Genomic DNA, 16,107 nt, shown 5'->3' with positions numbered 1-16,107 from the left:
CTCGAGTGTTTCGTCAACTTATGGGTTGCTTAAAATAATACTTCTGCATACAGTATGTGACACTGTGAGTGTTGCACGGCCAGATACGGCTCAGCTGACTCAGATAATAAAATATATGATACATTATGAAGTGATATGCCGCGGACTGTACTTAATGTACTCTGATCCGGTTACTTATGTTGTGGCCGATATTTAAGTAAGCTTTCTTAACGCTAATGTTATAATAGTCAGATTGCTCTGAAGATGGGAGGTGATATTCTATTAATGTTCACGTTCACACAGTCGGTGATTTTTGCCGGCCGTCTTTCCTGCGACGGCAGTTTTTCTGTATTTCCTTTCTCCTGTAATATGACTTGATCGCTTTAAACTCCGCACACTGAGCTCTGATTGGTCAGCAGGCGGTGCTTTCACTGAGTTGAGCTCTTAGCCTGCAACCTAACCTGGTCCCGACCAGGTTAGCTGCTTAGCATATATTACCATGGAGATCTAGCCTGCTAAAAAGAGAACCAGCTTCGTAGGACCGGAAAGCCGGAGTTTTCCCTGAATTTAGCCGGCTAAGCGAAAATCCTGCTTCGCAGTATACCCCCTTGGAGGCCTTTTACCTCTAAACTTGACGACACTATTACCATCAATATTCCTTTACAATGAATCTGAATGGTATGGTCCCGGTTGCTTCATACAAAGCCTGTGGTGAACACGTATGATCTGTATTATTTATGTCTCGAGAAGAGGAAAGGCTAATTAATATTAAAACTGCATTCTGTGCCCTCAAACTCTCTCTCTTCTTCTGGAAATGTACTCCGCTCTTTCTTAGATTTTGCCCAAAGTGTTGTCTATAATTTAACAGTTAGAAATGTAACTTAATGAATTGGGTAGTGTTTGATTGAAAGTAAAGAATAAAGTAATAAGAGGAGGTATGTCGTGGCAAAAAAGCTGTGAGCTTGATGGATAACACTGTGCAATATTTGGACTAAACCGGATATGTGTTATACTGTGTCTTTACTGAGCTAAAAATTAAAACCCTCCGAAGCAGATACCGTACTATTCACTGATTTATGGTCCAATTATAGCAAACTCTGTATATATTTTGAGTAAGACAGGAAATTGATAAAAACTGAGGTCTGAGGGGCATCACCCCCAGCGCTCATTCTACAATGTTTCTCCTCTGTGCTGCAGATGGACCTTTAATACAAATAAATGGCTACAATTGGGAAGAACCAGACGAATGAGACTCGCTATTAAATTACGTGATGATGCTCATATATTTGATCAGATGTGTGACTGTAAACCGCCTGAAATAGGAACATAAATAACAGTTGGTGGTGAATGTATATCTGCAACTCCTTCTTGAGAATAGATGCATGTGTTTGTGGTTTGGAAGCCAGGCATCACTGAATGGCTTCCTCCCGTCTTTCCGAGGTGTTACGCTACCTTTCCTGCAGCAGGGAGGTGACAGCCTGAAGCTCGGGGGTGTCGGGGGGGGCCGCCTCAATGCAGCACCTCAGAGCGCGGTACTTCCCCAGGCAGGAGGGCGTGGGGCTCCTCAGGGTCATTTCACTCACGTTGAGAACATCTCGGATTAACTAGACGAAGGAAGATATCATGATGAGGTTAACCTGCATGTGCACAGGGGACACTGGTGACTTGGGTTTATGAATGGAAATGCTGTGTATTTCAGAATATTTGTTTAGGTTTAAACAATTCATGTTTTTACATTTGCTACCGTGGCTCTAGCTAGTCAACAAAAAGCTGCAAGGGGCTAAACATGAGAAGAAACACTAGTATGACGTGCACGGACATATCCGCTGTACTCCATGGGTTTGTTTGATAATGTATTCTTCCACAAACAAACAATAATAAAATACAATCCATTACCAATTCCTTTGCATATGACGGCGAGTGCAAGTGGAAGGGTGATGTACTCAATGAGAGTAGACATGCGGTGAACAGAAAATGTTGCTTCCCCACCTCCATACAGAAACCCAAGTGAGCAGGTGATCGCAGGTTAAACCACCACTTACTACAGCCCACGCTCCAGTGAACAAACCCACCACCGATAATGAGTCAAACATTCCATATAATGAATAACACACACAGAGAGCCTACATTTGGCTCCGACATTGGATGTAAAGTAAATAAATTACTGTCAGAGAATATTTTAGTCCGATCTGTGTATTTGAGAGATTCTCAGTCTTTCCTGCATGTGCCCTGTCTGTCACTTGAGGAGGACAAAGGTCAAGAGGCCTTTTGCCTTCCTGTGGGGGAAGTGTGGACCATGCAAGTTGGTAATAACAAACCAGTCTTTGTTCTTGAATGTCTGGTATTGAGTACCGTACTTTTCGGACTATAAAGCGCACCTGCATATAAACCGCAGCAGCTAAATTGTCCGTCTGTCTTGCTCTCGTTCTGTCTCTCGGTTCCACTTTTACTTTGGCGCGCTACCTGTCTCACTCTTTTTCGGCCTCCAGCTTTTCCTGCTGGAGCCCGCCGCTTAAAGGTGGGGGGCGCGGACCGGTCATAGAGCCCATAGTGTTAAAGGTGGTTAATTTTACCTGTAAAATCCATAGATTTAGGAGGTTCCCTAGTGGCCGTTAGCTGTACAAAAAAAATGGGGAAAAAAGTCGCGGCTTATAGTCCGAAAAGTACGGTAGATGGAAAGGCGGGAATATAGGCCACTCCTTTTCTAATGTATAGATCTGCGCTGTGCCCCTTTTAGCTCCAGAGTTCGCGGGGCAGTTCATCTGTAGAGATGTGAATATACCTTGTGAATTCTCCGGCCGTTTTGTCTCTCAATAAATATCAGTGTATTGACTAAGGCAAATCCAATTTCCATTCCTTTCCTGAACTTTGGTTCTACATTGCTAAACAGAAGTTTTCTTCACAATTACTATATGTGGCCAAACAGTGAACATGTTCTACACACTAGAGTCGATTAAAACGAAATAAACCAAATTGGGTAAAACCATAATTTAGCAAACACAGAATTACTTTTTAATAAATGCAATGAATTCAAATGTAAATATCAACCATTTTATTATGTATAACTTTTCTGTTAAATTGAAAATTAAAATAATGATGAACTAAATAGCTTCAGAAGCCAGGAACTTTTTATCGCTCAAATGAAAACAAAACATAACAGTCACTACAAATAGAATTAATCTTATCTTAACTGCCAACTCTTTGTGTACTTATCAGTGTGTATAAGGATCACCATGATATAAACTAACTATAAAAAGTGTTTACTATATACTTCTTGCTTTAGTACCATTTATGCAATTAGTATACAAAAAAAATCCAACCCAGATATAATGTACATCAATATGTTTTTCAATGACGTCATTGTAAAAGTCCGTCAACAGCACACTCATCAACAGGGTTTTTGGCTATGTTTGTGAACACACCAAAGTATACTGTATTTTGGAAAAAGACAGCATGTGGCTTTACAATTCATAATTATTTGCTTCAAGCTGTCTGTATTTCTTCTGAAATGTCTTTCATTTTATTTTGTAAAGCACTTTGAATTGCCGTGTGCTGAAAGATGCTATATAAATAAACTTGCCTTGCATGTCTTAGTGTTTGTGTGTGAGTTCAGTGTTACCTGACAGAGATCCAGTTTCTGAGAGATGAACTTGGCAGTGGGAAGAAAGGGGCGTGGCTCTTTGTGCGGCAGCAGGGTGTACACCTCATCAATAAGAGACGCAACCTCATTATAATCTGACTCCTTCAGCTTCCTCTGAGCCTGGAGCAACAAGCCCTCCACCCTGCTCACCTACACACACACACAGGCGCGCACACAGGCACACACACACACACACACACACACACACACACACACACACACACACACACACACACACACACACACACACACACACACACACACACACACACACACACACACACACACACACACACACACACACACACACACACACACACACACACACACACACACACACACACACACACACACACACACACACACACACACACACACACACACACACACACACACACACACACACACACACACACACACACACACACACACACACACACACACGAATAATTGTAATGAGATGCATCATTAGACTGTCTTTCCGGGAAGGTCAAACAAATAAGGCTGATGGGGAAGCTGATGTTTCTCTCAGTAGTCTGACAGCAGCATGATCCACAGAGAGGAGCTTACATCGTTGAGGCTGAGCTTGTTGATGGGGACTGTGAGGATGTTGCCGAGGCAACCCAGGGCCTCGGTCCACAGCAGCTCCACAAACACTCCCACTTCCTGTGATAAGCTTCCTGTGTTCAGCTTCTCCTCCAGCAGCAGCTGTCAGTAAAACAAGGAACATGCAAATCAAATCAACAGCTCATTAGATTCAGCTACACAAATGTCCAGAAGCAGTGACTCACCCTAACACACTCAGAACGCTGCTAACTAAGATACTACTGATGTATTTTAGGAACATCTGTGCCATGAAAATGTAAGCTGCAATAAAGCTTGGAGTAGAGTCTCTAAAACACCTCTCATTTCATTTTAAGCAAAGACAGTTTTGTATTTTATGAAGGCTAGGTATTTAAAAATCAAGACAATTGTGTAATCTAATGTACTTTGTACTGTCATTTTGATTATTGGGATTTGTTTCTATGAAATGAATAGTTATTTACCCTTTAAATAGTTTTGTAATATGTAATAATGTTGCATATTGACAGGAAATTATGTTAATTCATTGACTTTGTTTGTATTATTGTATAAATAAACATAACATATTACATTTTATCCACCACATGCTGGTGCAATACATTTAATTGAGAAAGAAATACCGTTACTAAAGAATATTAACATGAAGCTGAACATAAAACTACAGTGTTTTACAGCAAACACGAGGAACAGAATAGTAAGTGAAAACACACCTTTTTCGACTGCACCTCGGCCAATGAAATCTCTATACATATTGTAATAAGGTACTAGCACTTGGAATGTGTTGGCTTAGTTGAACCTAAGGTACTATCACTTGGAATGGTTTGGCTTAGTTGAAGCTAAGGTACTAGCACTTGGAATGGTTTGGCTTAGTTGAAGCTAAGTTACTAGCACTTGGAATGGGTTGGCTTAGTTGAAGCTAAGGTACTAGCACTTGGAATGGTTTGGCTTAGTTGAAGCTAAGGTACTAGCACTTGGAATGGTTTGGCTTAGTTGAAGCTAAGGTACTAGCTCTTGGAATGGGTTGGCTTAGTTGAAGCTAAGGTACTATCACTTGGAATGGTTTGGCCTAGTTGAAGCTAAGGTACTAGCACTTGGAATGGTTTGGCTTAGTTGAAGCTAAGGTACTAGCACTTGGAATGGTTTGGCTTAGTTGAAGCTAAGGTACTAGCACTTGGAATGGTTTGGCTTAGTTGAAGCTAAGGTACTATCACTTGGAATGGTTTGGCTTAGTTGAAGCTAAGGTACTAGCACTTGGAATGGTTTGGCTTAGTTGAAGCTAAGGTACTAGCACTTGGAATGGTTTGGCTTAGTTGAAGCTAAGGTACTAGCACTTGGAATGGTTTGGCTTAGTTGAAGCTAAGGTACTAGCACTTGGAATAGTTTGGCTTAGTTGATGCTAAGGTACTAGCACTTGGAATGGTTTGGCTTAGTTGAAGCTAAGGTACTATCACTTGGAATGGTTTGGCCTAGTTGAAGCTAAGATACTAGCACTTGGAATGGTTTGGCTTAGTTGAAGCTAAGGTACTAGCACTTGGAATGGTTTGGCTTAGTTGAAGCTAAGGTACTAGCACTTGGAATGGTTTGGCCTAGTTGAAGCTAAGGTACTAGCACTTGGAATGGTTTGGCTTGGTTGAAGCTAAGGTACTAGCACTTGGAATGGTTTGGCTTAGTTGAAGCTAAGGTACTAGCACTTGGAATGGTTTGGCTTAGTTGAAGCTAAGGTACTAGCACTTGGAATGGTTTGGCTTAGTTGAAGCTAAGGTACTAGCACTTGTAATGGTTTGGCTTAGTTGAAGCTAAGGTACTAGCACTTGGAATGGTTTGGCTTAGTTGAAGCTAAGGTACTAGCACTTGTAATGGTTTGGCTTAGTTGAAGCTAAGGTACTAGCACTTGGAATGGTTTGGCTTAGTTGAAGCTAAGGTACTAGCACTTGGAATGGGTTGGCTTAGTTGAAGCTAAGGTACTAGCACTTGGAATGGTTTGGCTTAGTTGAAGCTAAGGTACTAGCACTTGGAATGGTTTGGCTTAGTTGAAGCTAAGGTACTAGCACTTGGAATGGTTTGGCTTAGTTGAAGCTAAGGTACTAGCTCTTGGAATGGTTTGGCTTAGTTGAAGCTAAGGTACTAGCACTTGGAATGGTTTGGCTTAGTTGAAGCTAAGGTACTAGCACTTGGAATGGTGTGGCTTAGTTGAAGTTAAGGTACTAGCACTTGGAATGGTTTGGCTTAGTTGAAGCTAAGGTACTAGCACTTGGAATGGTTTGGCTTAGTTGAAGCTAAGGTACTAGCACTTGGAATGGTTTGGCTTAGTTGAAGCTAAGGTACTAGCTCTTGGAATGGTTTGGCTTAGTTGAAGCTAAGGTACTAGCTCTTGGAATGGGTTGGCTTAGTTGAAGCTAAGGTACTAGCACTTGGAATGGTTTGGCTTAGTTGAAGCTAAGGTACTAGCACTTGGAATGGTGTGGCTTAGTTGAAGCTAAGGTACTAGCACTTGGAATGGTTTGGCTTAGTTGAAGCTAAGGTACTAGCACTTGGAATGGTTTGGCTTAGTTGAAGCTAAGGTACTAGCTCTTGGAATGGGTTGGCTTAGTTGAAGCTAAGGTACTAGCTCTTGGAATGGTTTGGCTTAGTTGAAGCTAAGGTACTAGCTCTTGGAATGGGTTGGCTTAGTTGAAGCTAAGGTACTAGCTCTTGGAATGGTTTGGCTTAGTTGAAGCTAAGGTACTAGCTCTTGGAATGGGTTGGCTTAGTTGAAGCTAAGGTACTAGCTCTTGGAATGGGTTGGCTTAGTTGAAGCTAAGGTACTAGCACTTGGAATGGTTTGGCCTAGTTGAAGCTAAGGTATTAGCACTTGGAATGGTTTGGCTTAGTTGAAGCTAAGGTACTAGCACTTGGAATGGGTTGGCTTAGTTGAAGCTAAGGTACTAGCTCTTGGAATGGGTTGGCTTAGTTGAAGCTAAGGTACTAGCTCTTGGAATGGGTTGGCTTAGTTGAAGCTAAGGTACTAGCACTTGGAATGGTTTGGCCTAGTTGAAGCTAAGGTATTAGCACTTGGAATGGTTTGGCTTAGTTGAAGCTAAGGTACTAGCTCTTGGAATGGGTTGGCTTAGTTGAAGCTAAGGTACTAGCACTTGGAATGGTTTGGCCTAGTTGAAGCTAAGGTATTAGCACTTGGAATGGTTTGGCTTAGTTGAAGCTAAGGTACTAGCACTTGGAATGGGTTGGCTTAGTTGAAGCTAAGGTACTAGCTCTTGGAATGGGTTGGCTTAGTTGAAGCTAAGGTACTAGCACTTGGAATGGGTTGGCTTAGTTGAAGCTAAGGTACTAGCACTTGGAATGGTTTGGCCTAGTTGAAGCTAAGGTATTAGCACTTGGAATGGTTTGGCTTAGTTGAAGCTAAGGTACTAGCACTTGGAATGGTTTGGCTTAGTTGAAGCTAAGGTACTAGCACTTGGAATGGGTTGGCTTAGTTGAAGCTAAGGTACTAGCACTTGGAATGGTTTGGCTTAGTTGAAGTTAAGGTACTAGCACTTGGAATGGTTTGGCTTAGTTGAAGCTAAGGTACTAGCACTTGGAATGGTGTGGCTTAGTTGAAGCTAAGGTACTAGCACTTGGAATGGTTTGGCTTAGTTGAAGCTAAGGTACTAGCACTTGGAATGGGTTGGCTTAGTTGAAGCTAAGGTAATAGCACTTGGAATGGGTTGGCTTAGTTGAAGCTAAGGTACTAGCTCTTGGAATGGGTTGGCTTAGTTGAAGCTAAGGTACTAGCTCTTGGAATGGTTTGGCTTAGTTGAAGCTAAGGTACTAGCTCTTGGAATGGTTTGGCTTAGTTGAAGCTAAGGTACTAGCTCTTGGAATGGTTTGGCTTAGTTGAAGCTAAGGTACTATCACTTGGAATGGTTTGGCTTAGTTGAAGCTAAGGTACTAGCACTTGGAATGGGTTGGCTTAGTTGAAGCTAAGGTACTAGCACTTGGAATGGTTTGGCTTAGTTGAAGCTAAGGTACTAGCACTTGGAATGGTTTGGCTTAGTTGAAGCTAAGGTACTAGCACTTGGAATGGTTTGGCTTAGTTGAAGCTAAGGTACTAGCACTTGGAATGGTTTGGCTTAGTTGAAGTTAAGGTACTAGCACTTGGAATGGTTTGGCTTAGTTGAAGCTAAGGTACTAGCACTTGGAATGGTGTGGCTTAGTTGAAGCTAAGGTACTAGCACTTGGAATGGTGTGGCTTGTTGAAGCTAAGGTACTAGCACTTGGAATGGTTTGGCTTAGTTGAAGCTAAGGTACTAGCACTTGGAATGGTTTGGCTTAGTTGAAGTTAAGGTACTAGCACTTGGAATGGTTTGGCTTAGTTGAAGCTAAGGTACTAGCACTTGGAATGGTGTGGCTTAGTTGAAGCTAAGGTACTAGCACTTGGAATGGTGTGGCTTGTTGAAGCTAAGGTACTAGCACTTGGAATAGTTTGGCTTAGTTGAAGCTAAGGTACTAGCACTTGGAATGGTGTGGCTTAGTTGAAGCTAAGGTACTAGCACTTGGAATGGTGTGGCTTGTTGAAGCTAAGGTACTAGCACTTGGAATGGTTTGGCTTAGTTGAAGCTAAGGTACTAGCACTTGGAATGGTTTGGCTTAGTTGAAGCTAAGGTACTAGCACTTGGAATGGTTTGGCTTAGTTGAAGCTAAGGTACTAGCACTTGGAATGGTTTGGCTTAGTTGAAGCTAAGGTACCTACATGATTCGTGTTACTCTGTACCCTCCTGCACTTAATGTAAGTCGCTTTGGATAAAAGCATCTGCCAAATCAAATTAAATGTAATGTCCCACCAGCTGGAGGGGGTCGGAGCCGAGGTCTGGGGCCTGTGGGGGGGTGTTGTTCCTCAGCTGCAGACCCTCAGCCTGCAGGGTCTCTCTCAGGATCTTGTAGACCTCCAGAGCTTCTTCTGAGGTGGACAGGTGCACCAGCATATCCCTCACCGCCGCCTCCTGTCAGCACAAACACAGATATGGGTTTTGATCTTTTTACAATGTTCAAGTTACTCTATAACTGAAGTCTGATCGAGTCCCACATGTTGATTTGATGGTACTCTGTACAAGTGATTTGCTCCTTTTGTTTATGTAATGTGATGTGTTATAACAAAAGTGTCCATCTTAGTCTCCTGGTGATTGCTGGAATTGATTTGTTGTGGTTAGCTGATGTTTACTCTGCTGGTGGTCTCTTCAGTTTTTCAGATCCTTTAACTTCAGTTAACTTTAACAGCATATTACAGTAGACAGCATGTTTGAAGACATAAAGGAGAAGATATTATAACTGGGTCATAAAGCCAGAAAAATGAAATGTCCAGCATTTTAATCTGAGTTAAAAGCAACATGAAAAAACCGTTGAATAACAGAGACAGAATCACTAGTCAAATAACATGTAAAGCAACTCAAAACGAATATTTAAATAATTTAGTATGTCTAGGGAAACAGTCAATTACTATACAATTACAAACAGCTTGAAAAATGAAGGGAAGGCAGGAAGTTTAGAAATAAAAAATGGTGATATGAATTGTGTGCAGTGTATGAAGTTGAATGAAATGAATCGATGTAAGTAAATAAAGTCATTTATTAGCTCAGCAAAGCAGTGATGCATAAAATACGTCATACCTTGGCTCCGATATCGTCCTTCCAGTACCTGACCACCCGGTACCGGCATCCTGTCTCTCCTCTGTAACTCTGAAGCTCCAGCACACACCACGTCCTGCTGTTTATCTGCAGAGAAATGTAGGCTATTAACAAAACACATGTAATGTAGAAGCAGTATAAGAAAAGCTTAAAATCAACTGAAGCTTTACCTTTTCAAAGATTGAATACTTTGCCACTTGAAAATTATCCGGGTACTTTGGAAGAGTCGTATCAGTTTCAGTATAAATTCTGTGGAATTGAATGAAAATGAAGATGAATGCATGCATACGTGTTATTAGGGAATACACCATTTTGCAGAAATCTCGACCTAATGTTTGAACTCTTGTGGTGTTTCTCATCCAGTTGTTTCTACCACCATGTTACGAAGTATGGGAGCAGCAACAAATGCATCTTCACATGGAGAACATTGAGATTTAAAAGAAGGACAGTTTTCTATTTATTCATCGAAATTATTCTTCGTGGGCTGCATACTCAGGTGACACAATGTGTTGAGCCTGTGTGAGTGTACAAGCTATTCTCTGTAACACTACTATCTTTTCATTCTTTGTCTGAAGGAGCAGGAACTGCTAAGAGAGACAGGAATAGGTCACCGATCAGCTTGATAAAGGTCAAAGCAGTGCACAGGTCACACATATTTACAATCATAACAAAAGGTCTGAATGACTTTAACCATCTGTTTGATTCATAAAATGTCATGTTCAGCTCCATCACTGATACCCCAGGTTAATATAACACACTTCTTGAGAAGGGTCGATGTTCACACCTGAACTTTTCCAAGATGTTTCTGCTCTTCCCTGAAGTCTCTTCCCTCTCGGTGTTGCTCGATGGCACTTTGGACACTAAAATACAAAAGACACAAGAACGACAGCTCACTTTACTTGTTCTGCAATAAAAGCATTAGAACTGGTTTGCATTAGAACCCGAGTACACACAGGCTATGTAAGCATTGTGGGCTCCTATGAAAACACTTCACAAAGCTCTTGATTTATAACACTGCTGCAGGTTATTAAAGACAAAGGCTGCTATGAAGATACACCTGCTGACTGAGTCTCAACTGTACTTTGTAATCACAATGTCCATCTATCAATGTGAAACTGAAGTGGGAGGACATAACAATTGATCGACAATAAGCTCCGACTTGTGTCTGTTCCAGATCAGCGACGCAGAGGAATCATGAGTCATCGTTGTGTTGGGACCGGGTGGAGTCATGATTCTGATTGTCTCCGGAAGACACAGTTGAAGCGGAAAAGTAATCATTATTATATTACAGTCCTTCACCTCTGTATACATATACAGTGCATAAAAACCCACACAGCACATTTTAAACCAACGCAAATGTAATATAAAAGCTTTATAGACCAACACGTAAATAAGGTGCATTCCCACATATCAGAGTTAAGGGTCTATGGCCTTCACCATCTTCCATTCACTGCTTCAGTAGCAATATATTATTGTCCAATGGGGATCAATTAAGCTGCAGTACATAAATGGTAACTTGAGAATCCACAATAACTGATTTTATGTTATATTCGACTGTTGCTATAAGCATTTATGGTTGCAGTGTTTCTGGACAGCAACAACACAAAGATTCAAGGCCTTTATTTTTTCTTGCTAATTTCAAAGTTTCAAGGATCCCACGGAATCATGACTTTATTTCTAGTGGACCTTAAAAGAAGACCTAATAAAGGGTATTTATATTGTTTAAAACATTGTGTCTACATTAAAAGAAAAAATAGACTCCCTAAAGGTTTTATGCATTATGCAACCAGTACATTTGCATCCATGTCTGTATAAAATGCCATCACTTCCTAGTTCTATCCAATTACACATTTGTGGGAAATTGTCATAATAAGCATATTAATTAGGAAGATCAAAAAGGGCTGTGTGAGGTGACAGTGAACGTGACACCTGACCACCAAAACCTAATCAGTTCTGTGTGCAGCCAATTTTCGAATCCTGTTTTAAGTGTAATGTTTTGTTGCATATAACATGTGCTTAGTGTACATGCTTGTTGTTAACACTTACTACCTACAGTATGCTGATAATACCTTGATGTGAGATTGGACTACGCCTTGGTGAGGAGGGGGGAAGAGGAGGAGAGAACACAGAGGGAGAGGAAATGTCCAGCTTGTATTCATCCACAGGCAGAAGAACTCCCTTCTCCAGACAGCTGTTCACATATTCCACCCCGACCACAGGCGTTTGGTATTTCTGGATGCTACGCAGCCTGTTGGAGCTCAGGTTGGATACATCATTGGTCACTATCAGAGAGCACTGTGGGAAATGAGCAATATATGATTGTTCTTTAACATTGCAACACAAGGTCATAGTTTAAACATGCAAGCTTTATGTACATTAATCATGTTGGAGGAAGATATTTCGTTTTTAATCAAAAGACCATAGCCTGGCAGTATAGGAAGTGATCACACCCTCTGACCTTTTTATTGACAACAAAGGAAATGTTGCCTCCATTCTCTGTTATTGCTGATTTCAGCTCCTTCTTCTCCTTGTAAGGCAACACTTTCAGCTCAAACAGCACAGCGCAGTTCTCAAACACAGCCATGCCTGCGAGGAGGAGAGAACACACCAAAATACTTTATTGGAAAATGAATCATATAATACAATGTTCTCCATCTGCTTAATACTTTTGGTGCAGTTGAAATATATGTTGTAAACTTCAACGTGAGACCATAACGGGACAGTATGTAAAGTGGACACACCCACACTGGCGCACACGGAAACAAAGAAATTGCTGAGAAGCAAACCCGGAAGCATTGCCCTAAGGTAATACAAATATAAAAATGAGGGCATTAAAAAGAAGCAAAACATGCCACAATGATTATATCAGAAACTGATGCATCTGGATGCACTTTAACACAATCGGCGTTACTTAAGACGTGATATTTGCATATAATAACTTGTACTATAAAACAAATAATACAAAGTTAAAACAACAAAGTATGGTTTTAATGTTTACTATGAAAATTGCTAAATTAGCTCTCCATGACATTTGCATATAAAAGTACCACACAGCTAGCAATACACTTAGTTCACTTATGTCTAGTTAAATAAAGAAACTGAGGTTTACTTAACTGTTAACATCCAAGCGATACTTATGCAGGTGTGGTCAGAAAGTCCAGTTTGACTGTAGTTCTGGGATAAGAGGAAGTGTTGAGAAATACAGAGCTGTCACTGCTGCGCAGGTTAGAATAAAGCTAGCAACACAGCACCGGTGTGCTTGTGTTTTCAAAATAAAGGTTGTGACATTGACGTAACCCAGTTGTGGAAGAAGTGATACTCAGCTGTATTTACTTAGGCGTTGTACAAGAAGATATATCTTAATCAAAAAATACTCTGTACATTTCCAATATTCATTATTGTTGCATAAGTAAAACAATAGAAGTATTACCAGCATATAGGCTACTTGCCAACCTTGAGACCTCAGAAATCGGGAGCATTTCTAAACCACCGCGAAGCTGTATTAGATTAACATGCATTTATTGTAGTTCTAAGTGCACTGCCTTGCGGCCTGTAGCACCATCCTTGATGGAGCATATGTGTGGGCTGGACCTGTATTTTACAGGAAAGGAGTGAGCAGAGGGTAGAGTTGTCGATTCTGGTTCTGTTTTATGTGACTATCTTCCTCACCCTCTCAGACTTTCAGTTGCGCGCGATACTAAAGAGACGCGCTACCATGGAAACCAAACAATGGTGTAGCTGTATTAAAGTCAGAGTGGAAACAGTCCTGAGTAAATCTGATTTTGTCAGAAATCGGGAGAAATGCGGGAGAAATATGACCCCGGGAGGAAACCGGGAGAGGGCAATGAAATCGGGAGTCTCCCGCGAAAATCGGGAGGGTTGGCAAGTATGATTACCAGTGAAATGTAATCATCAGAATGATTTGGGTTGTTAGTGTTACACAGTGTTATTTTATTATAACAACATATATTGTTCAGTTTTTATCAAAATATAGCATTTTTATGAAGTCTGGTCAATGTGGAGTATAATGATATGGGTAGAGTATGATATGGGTAGAGTAGTACAACAATGTGTCATACTCATATCATGTACATTTAAAAAGTAAATCGATACCATGCAATCTAAAATGTCTATAAAAGAATAGAATAAATATACTGAAGTCAAGTACAAATATGTCAACATTATACTTAAATACAGTACTTTATAAAATATACCTTCACCATCATAGTTTTTACCCTAAACTAATTCTCACTATTATAATGTTTAGCATTAAATGCAAATAATAGAAACAACGTTTCTGTTGTTTGTGAATAAATACATATCTGTATCATCTAATACCCGTATATAGCCTTACTGATAAGACACTTGTCTTTTATTAGTCCCAGTGCTTGTTACAGAAAGAAATAGCATACATTACATTTAAGTAGCATGTCCCAAAAATCTGCTTCTTTGTGATTTAAAAGAATATTCTGACGATTTGTGCAATAGTCTACATTTCTTTCTGTAAGGCTCTGAGACATTTGCTGCAATCCTTTTCTGTAAGACTTTTACTTTGAAAGGAAAATCAGAAGTGATGTTAGGGTCAGGGTATGTAACTTGACAGAGGTAATCTGTGGCTGACTTCCTGGTTAAACACAAACAATTTCCAGTTATCCACATGGGCTGAGCTATTTTTAGCACGGACAAAATGCTGCCCTCCTCTGGATGAAGAGTTCTGCTACAAACAAAACAAGTACAAAGTTAATTTCACTATGCTGCCCAGCCCTGTTCACCATGCTAAAACAGATTTCACAGAATATTTAGCTGTGGACTTGTGTATGAGTGCTGTTTTATGTGTGTATTCTGGTATATAAATGAGGATTTAACAGCTTGATGTTTTTTCCCGGGACCTTATTTATTTGAGTTCACAAACATTCTTATAAAGTGTTATTCAGAGGGGTTAAAAAGCCCACTTACACACACGTTGGGAACATTTAATTTGGCGAATACTACTACTTATATAGCCTATTGTTCACACACTGCTGAAAATACAATTATTTAACGATGGGTACATTAGTTGAAGCACACGTTCCCAGTGTAAACGTCTATTCAAATATCAGAATTTAAATTCATCTTTATCTCAGATCGGCAGAGGAAATTGGTTCCTCAAAGACGGAAGGCACTGACGCACCACCAATCAAACACAGTTATTAAAAACACAGAACTTCAGAGATGTATGACAGCCTGAACCTCCTGCAGTGATGTGAAATATAAATGATATGAAACCAGATGACACACAGTTTGCAAAAGCAGTGATTCAGATACAGAGCAGCCTGGTGACTCTGCTAGTCACACACACAGATGACTCAATATACAGTAATTCGTTTTTATGTTTGATTATGAATTCCACCCAGGCTGGTTCATTTGGCCAAACAACTACACAGAATGACTGAAGATCCAAAATAGTGAATCCAGATAAAGAGATGTTTTACTTAAGGAAAACTCAGATGGCACTTTAGAATTGAGACTGATGTCCAACAATCTATATAAGCTTAAAACAACTACATTAATTCAACATTTATAAGAAATAACTAAATGATGATAAACACTGTTTTTTTTTTTTAAATAAACCAACGGAGCAACAATGCATTTATTAACAGTCCCAGAAAGGGGGCTCCAAACAGATCCATGGTACACATTTTACTTATTAATAAGGTGTCAAACTATGCCATAAAATTAATAATATGTTTAAAGAAATCATCAGATGTGCCATAATGCCAGATGCCATAAAATTAATAATATGTTTAAAGAAATCATCAGATGTGCCATAATGCCAGATGCCATAACATTAATAATATGTTTAAAGAAATCATCAGATGTGACAGATGTGATCCACAAGGCAAGGGGGCATGTGAACTAGCTGTTCTTCCTGTGCTGTGTTAAGGAGGATGAGAATACTTTTTTTTCAATAACTAACCAGTTATATCCAGAAAGAAACATTATTCAACATTTGAAAGTTAGATTTCTGCGTAGTGCTGCTGTTAATTTGATTATTTAAACTAGATTATTAAGCATTGCTCACACATTTTCTTTCCTATTCCAGGATTTGGACATCCCCACGCCTTACCCTCTATAATTAGTCACTGCTGACAGATTTCAGCTGCTGAGGAGAGTCCTTTGGGTTCTGTCGGCTACAGATTGGATGTAGAAATGGTCACACTGATTAATTTAACACAAGATGGTTTTGTGGAGGATGGATTTAATGACGTC

At 40.2% G+C, this 16,107-nt stretch overlaps 1 protein-coding gene across 2 annotated transcripts in view; it reads right to left on the bottom strand.

Annotated features, from left to right (window-relative positions):
• parp4 (poly (ADP-ribose) polymerase family, member 4) overlaps positions 1 to 13,081 on the bottom strand; it is a 40,054-nt gene extending 26,973 nt beyond the window's left edge. The window contains exons 1-10 of one of the 2 annotated variants that reach the window (XM_034110406.2): positions 12,973 to 13,081; positions 12,317 to 12,444; positions 11,928 to 12,153; positions 10,643 to 10,718; positions 10,029 to 10,107; positions 9,841 to 9,945; positions 9,019 to 9,177; positions 4,190 to 4,327; positions 3,599 to 3,769; positions 1,432 to 1,583 (exon numbers count right to left, since the gene is read on the bottom strand). In XM_034110406.2, the coding sequence (XP_033966297.1) occupies positions 1,432 to 1,583; positions 3,599 to 3,769; positions 4,190 to 4,327; positions 9,019 to 9,177; positions 9,841 to 9,945; positions 10,029 to 10,107; positions 10,643 to 10,718; positions 11,928 to 12,153; positions 12,317 to 12,442 (1,232 nt within the window). In that variant the 5' untranslated portion in view covers positions 12,443 to 12,444; positions 12,973 to 13,081. Of the gene's footprint in view, positions 1 to 1,431; positions 1,584 to 3,598; positions 3,770 to 4,189; positions 4,328 to 9,018; positions 9,178 to 9,840; positions 9,946 to 10,028; positions 10,108 to 10,642; positions 10,719 to 11,927; positions 12,154 to 12,316; positions 12,445 to 12,972 lie in introns of those variants that run through there. The other variant, XM_034110407.2, reaches the window with a different exon arrangement.
• Between the last annotated feature and the right edge of the window lie 3,026 nt (positions 13,082 to 16,107).

Source organism: Pseudochaenichthys georgianus, chromosome 21 (genome assembly GCF_902827115.2).
Source record: "Pseudochaenichthys georgianus chromosome 21, fPseGeo1.2, whole genome shotgun sequence".
NCBI lineage: Eukaryota > Metazoa > Chordata > Actinopteri > Perciformes > Channichthyidae > Pseudochaenichthys > Pseudochaenichthys georgianus.
Note: the sequence above shows the minus strand (reverse complement) of the source record. Positions and strands in the feature narration are given on the sequence as shown.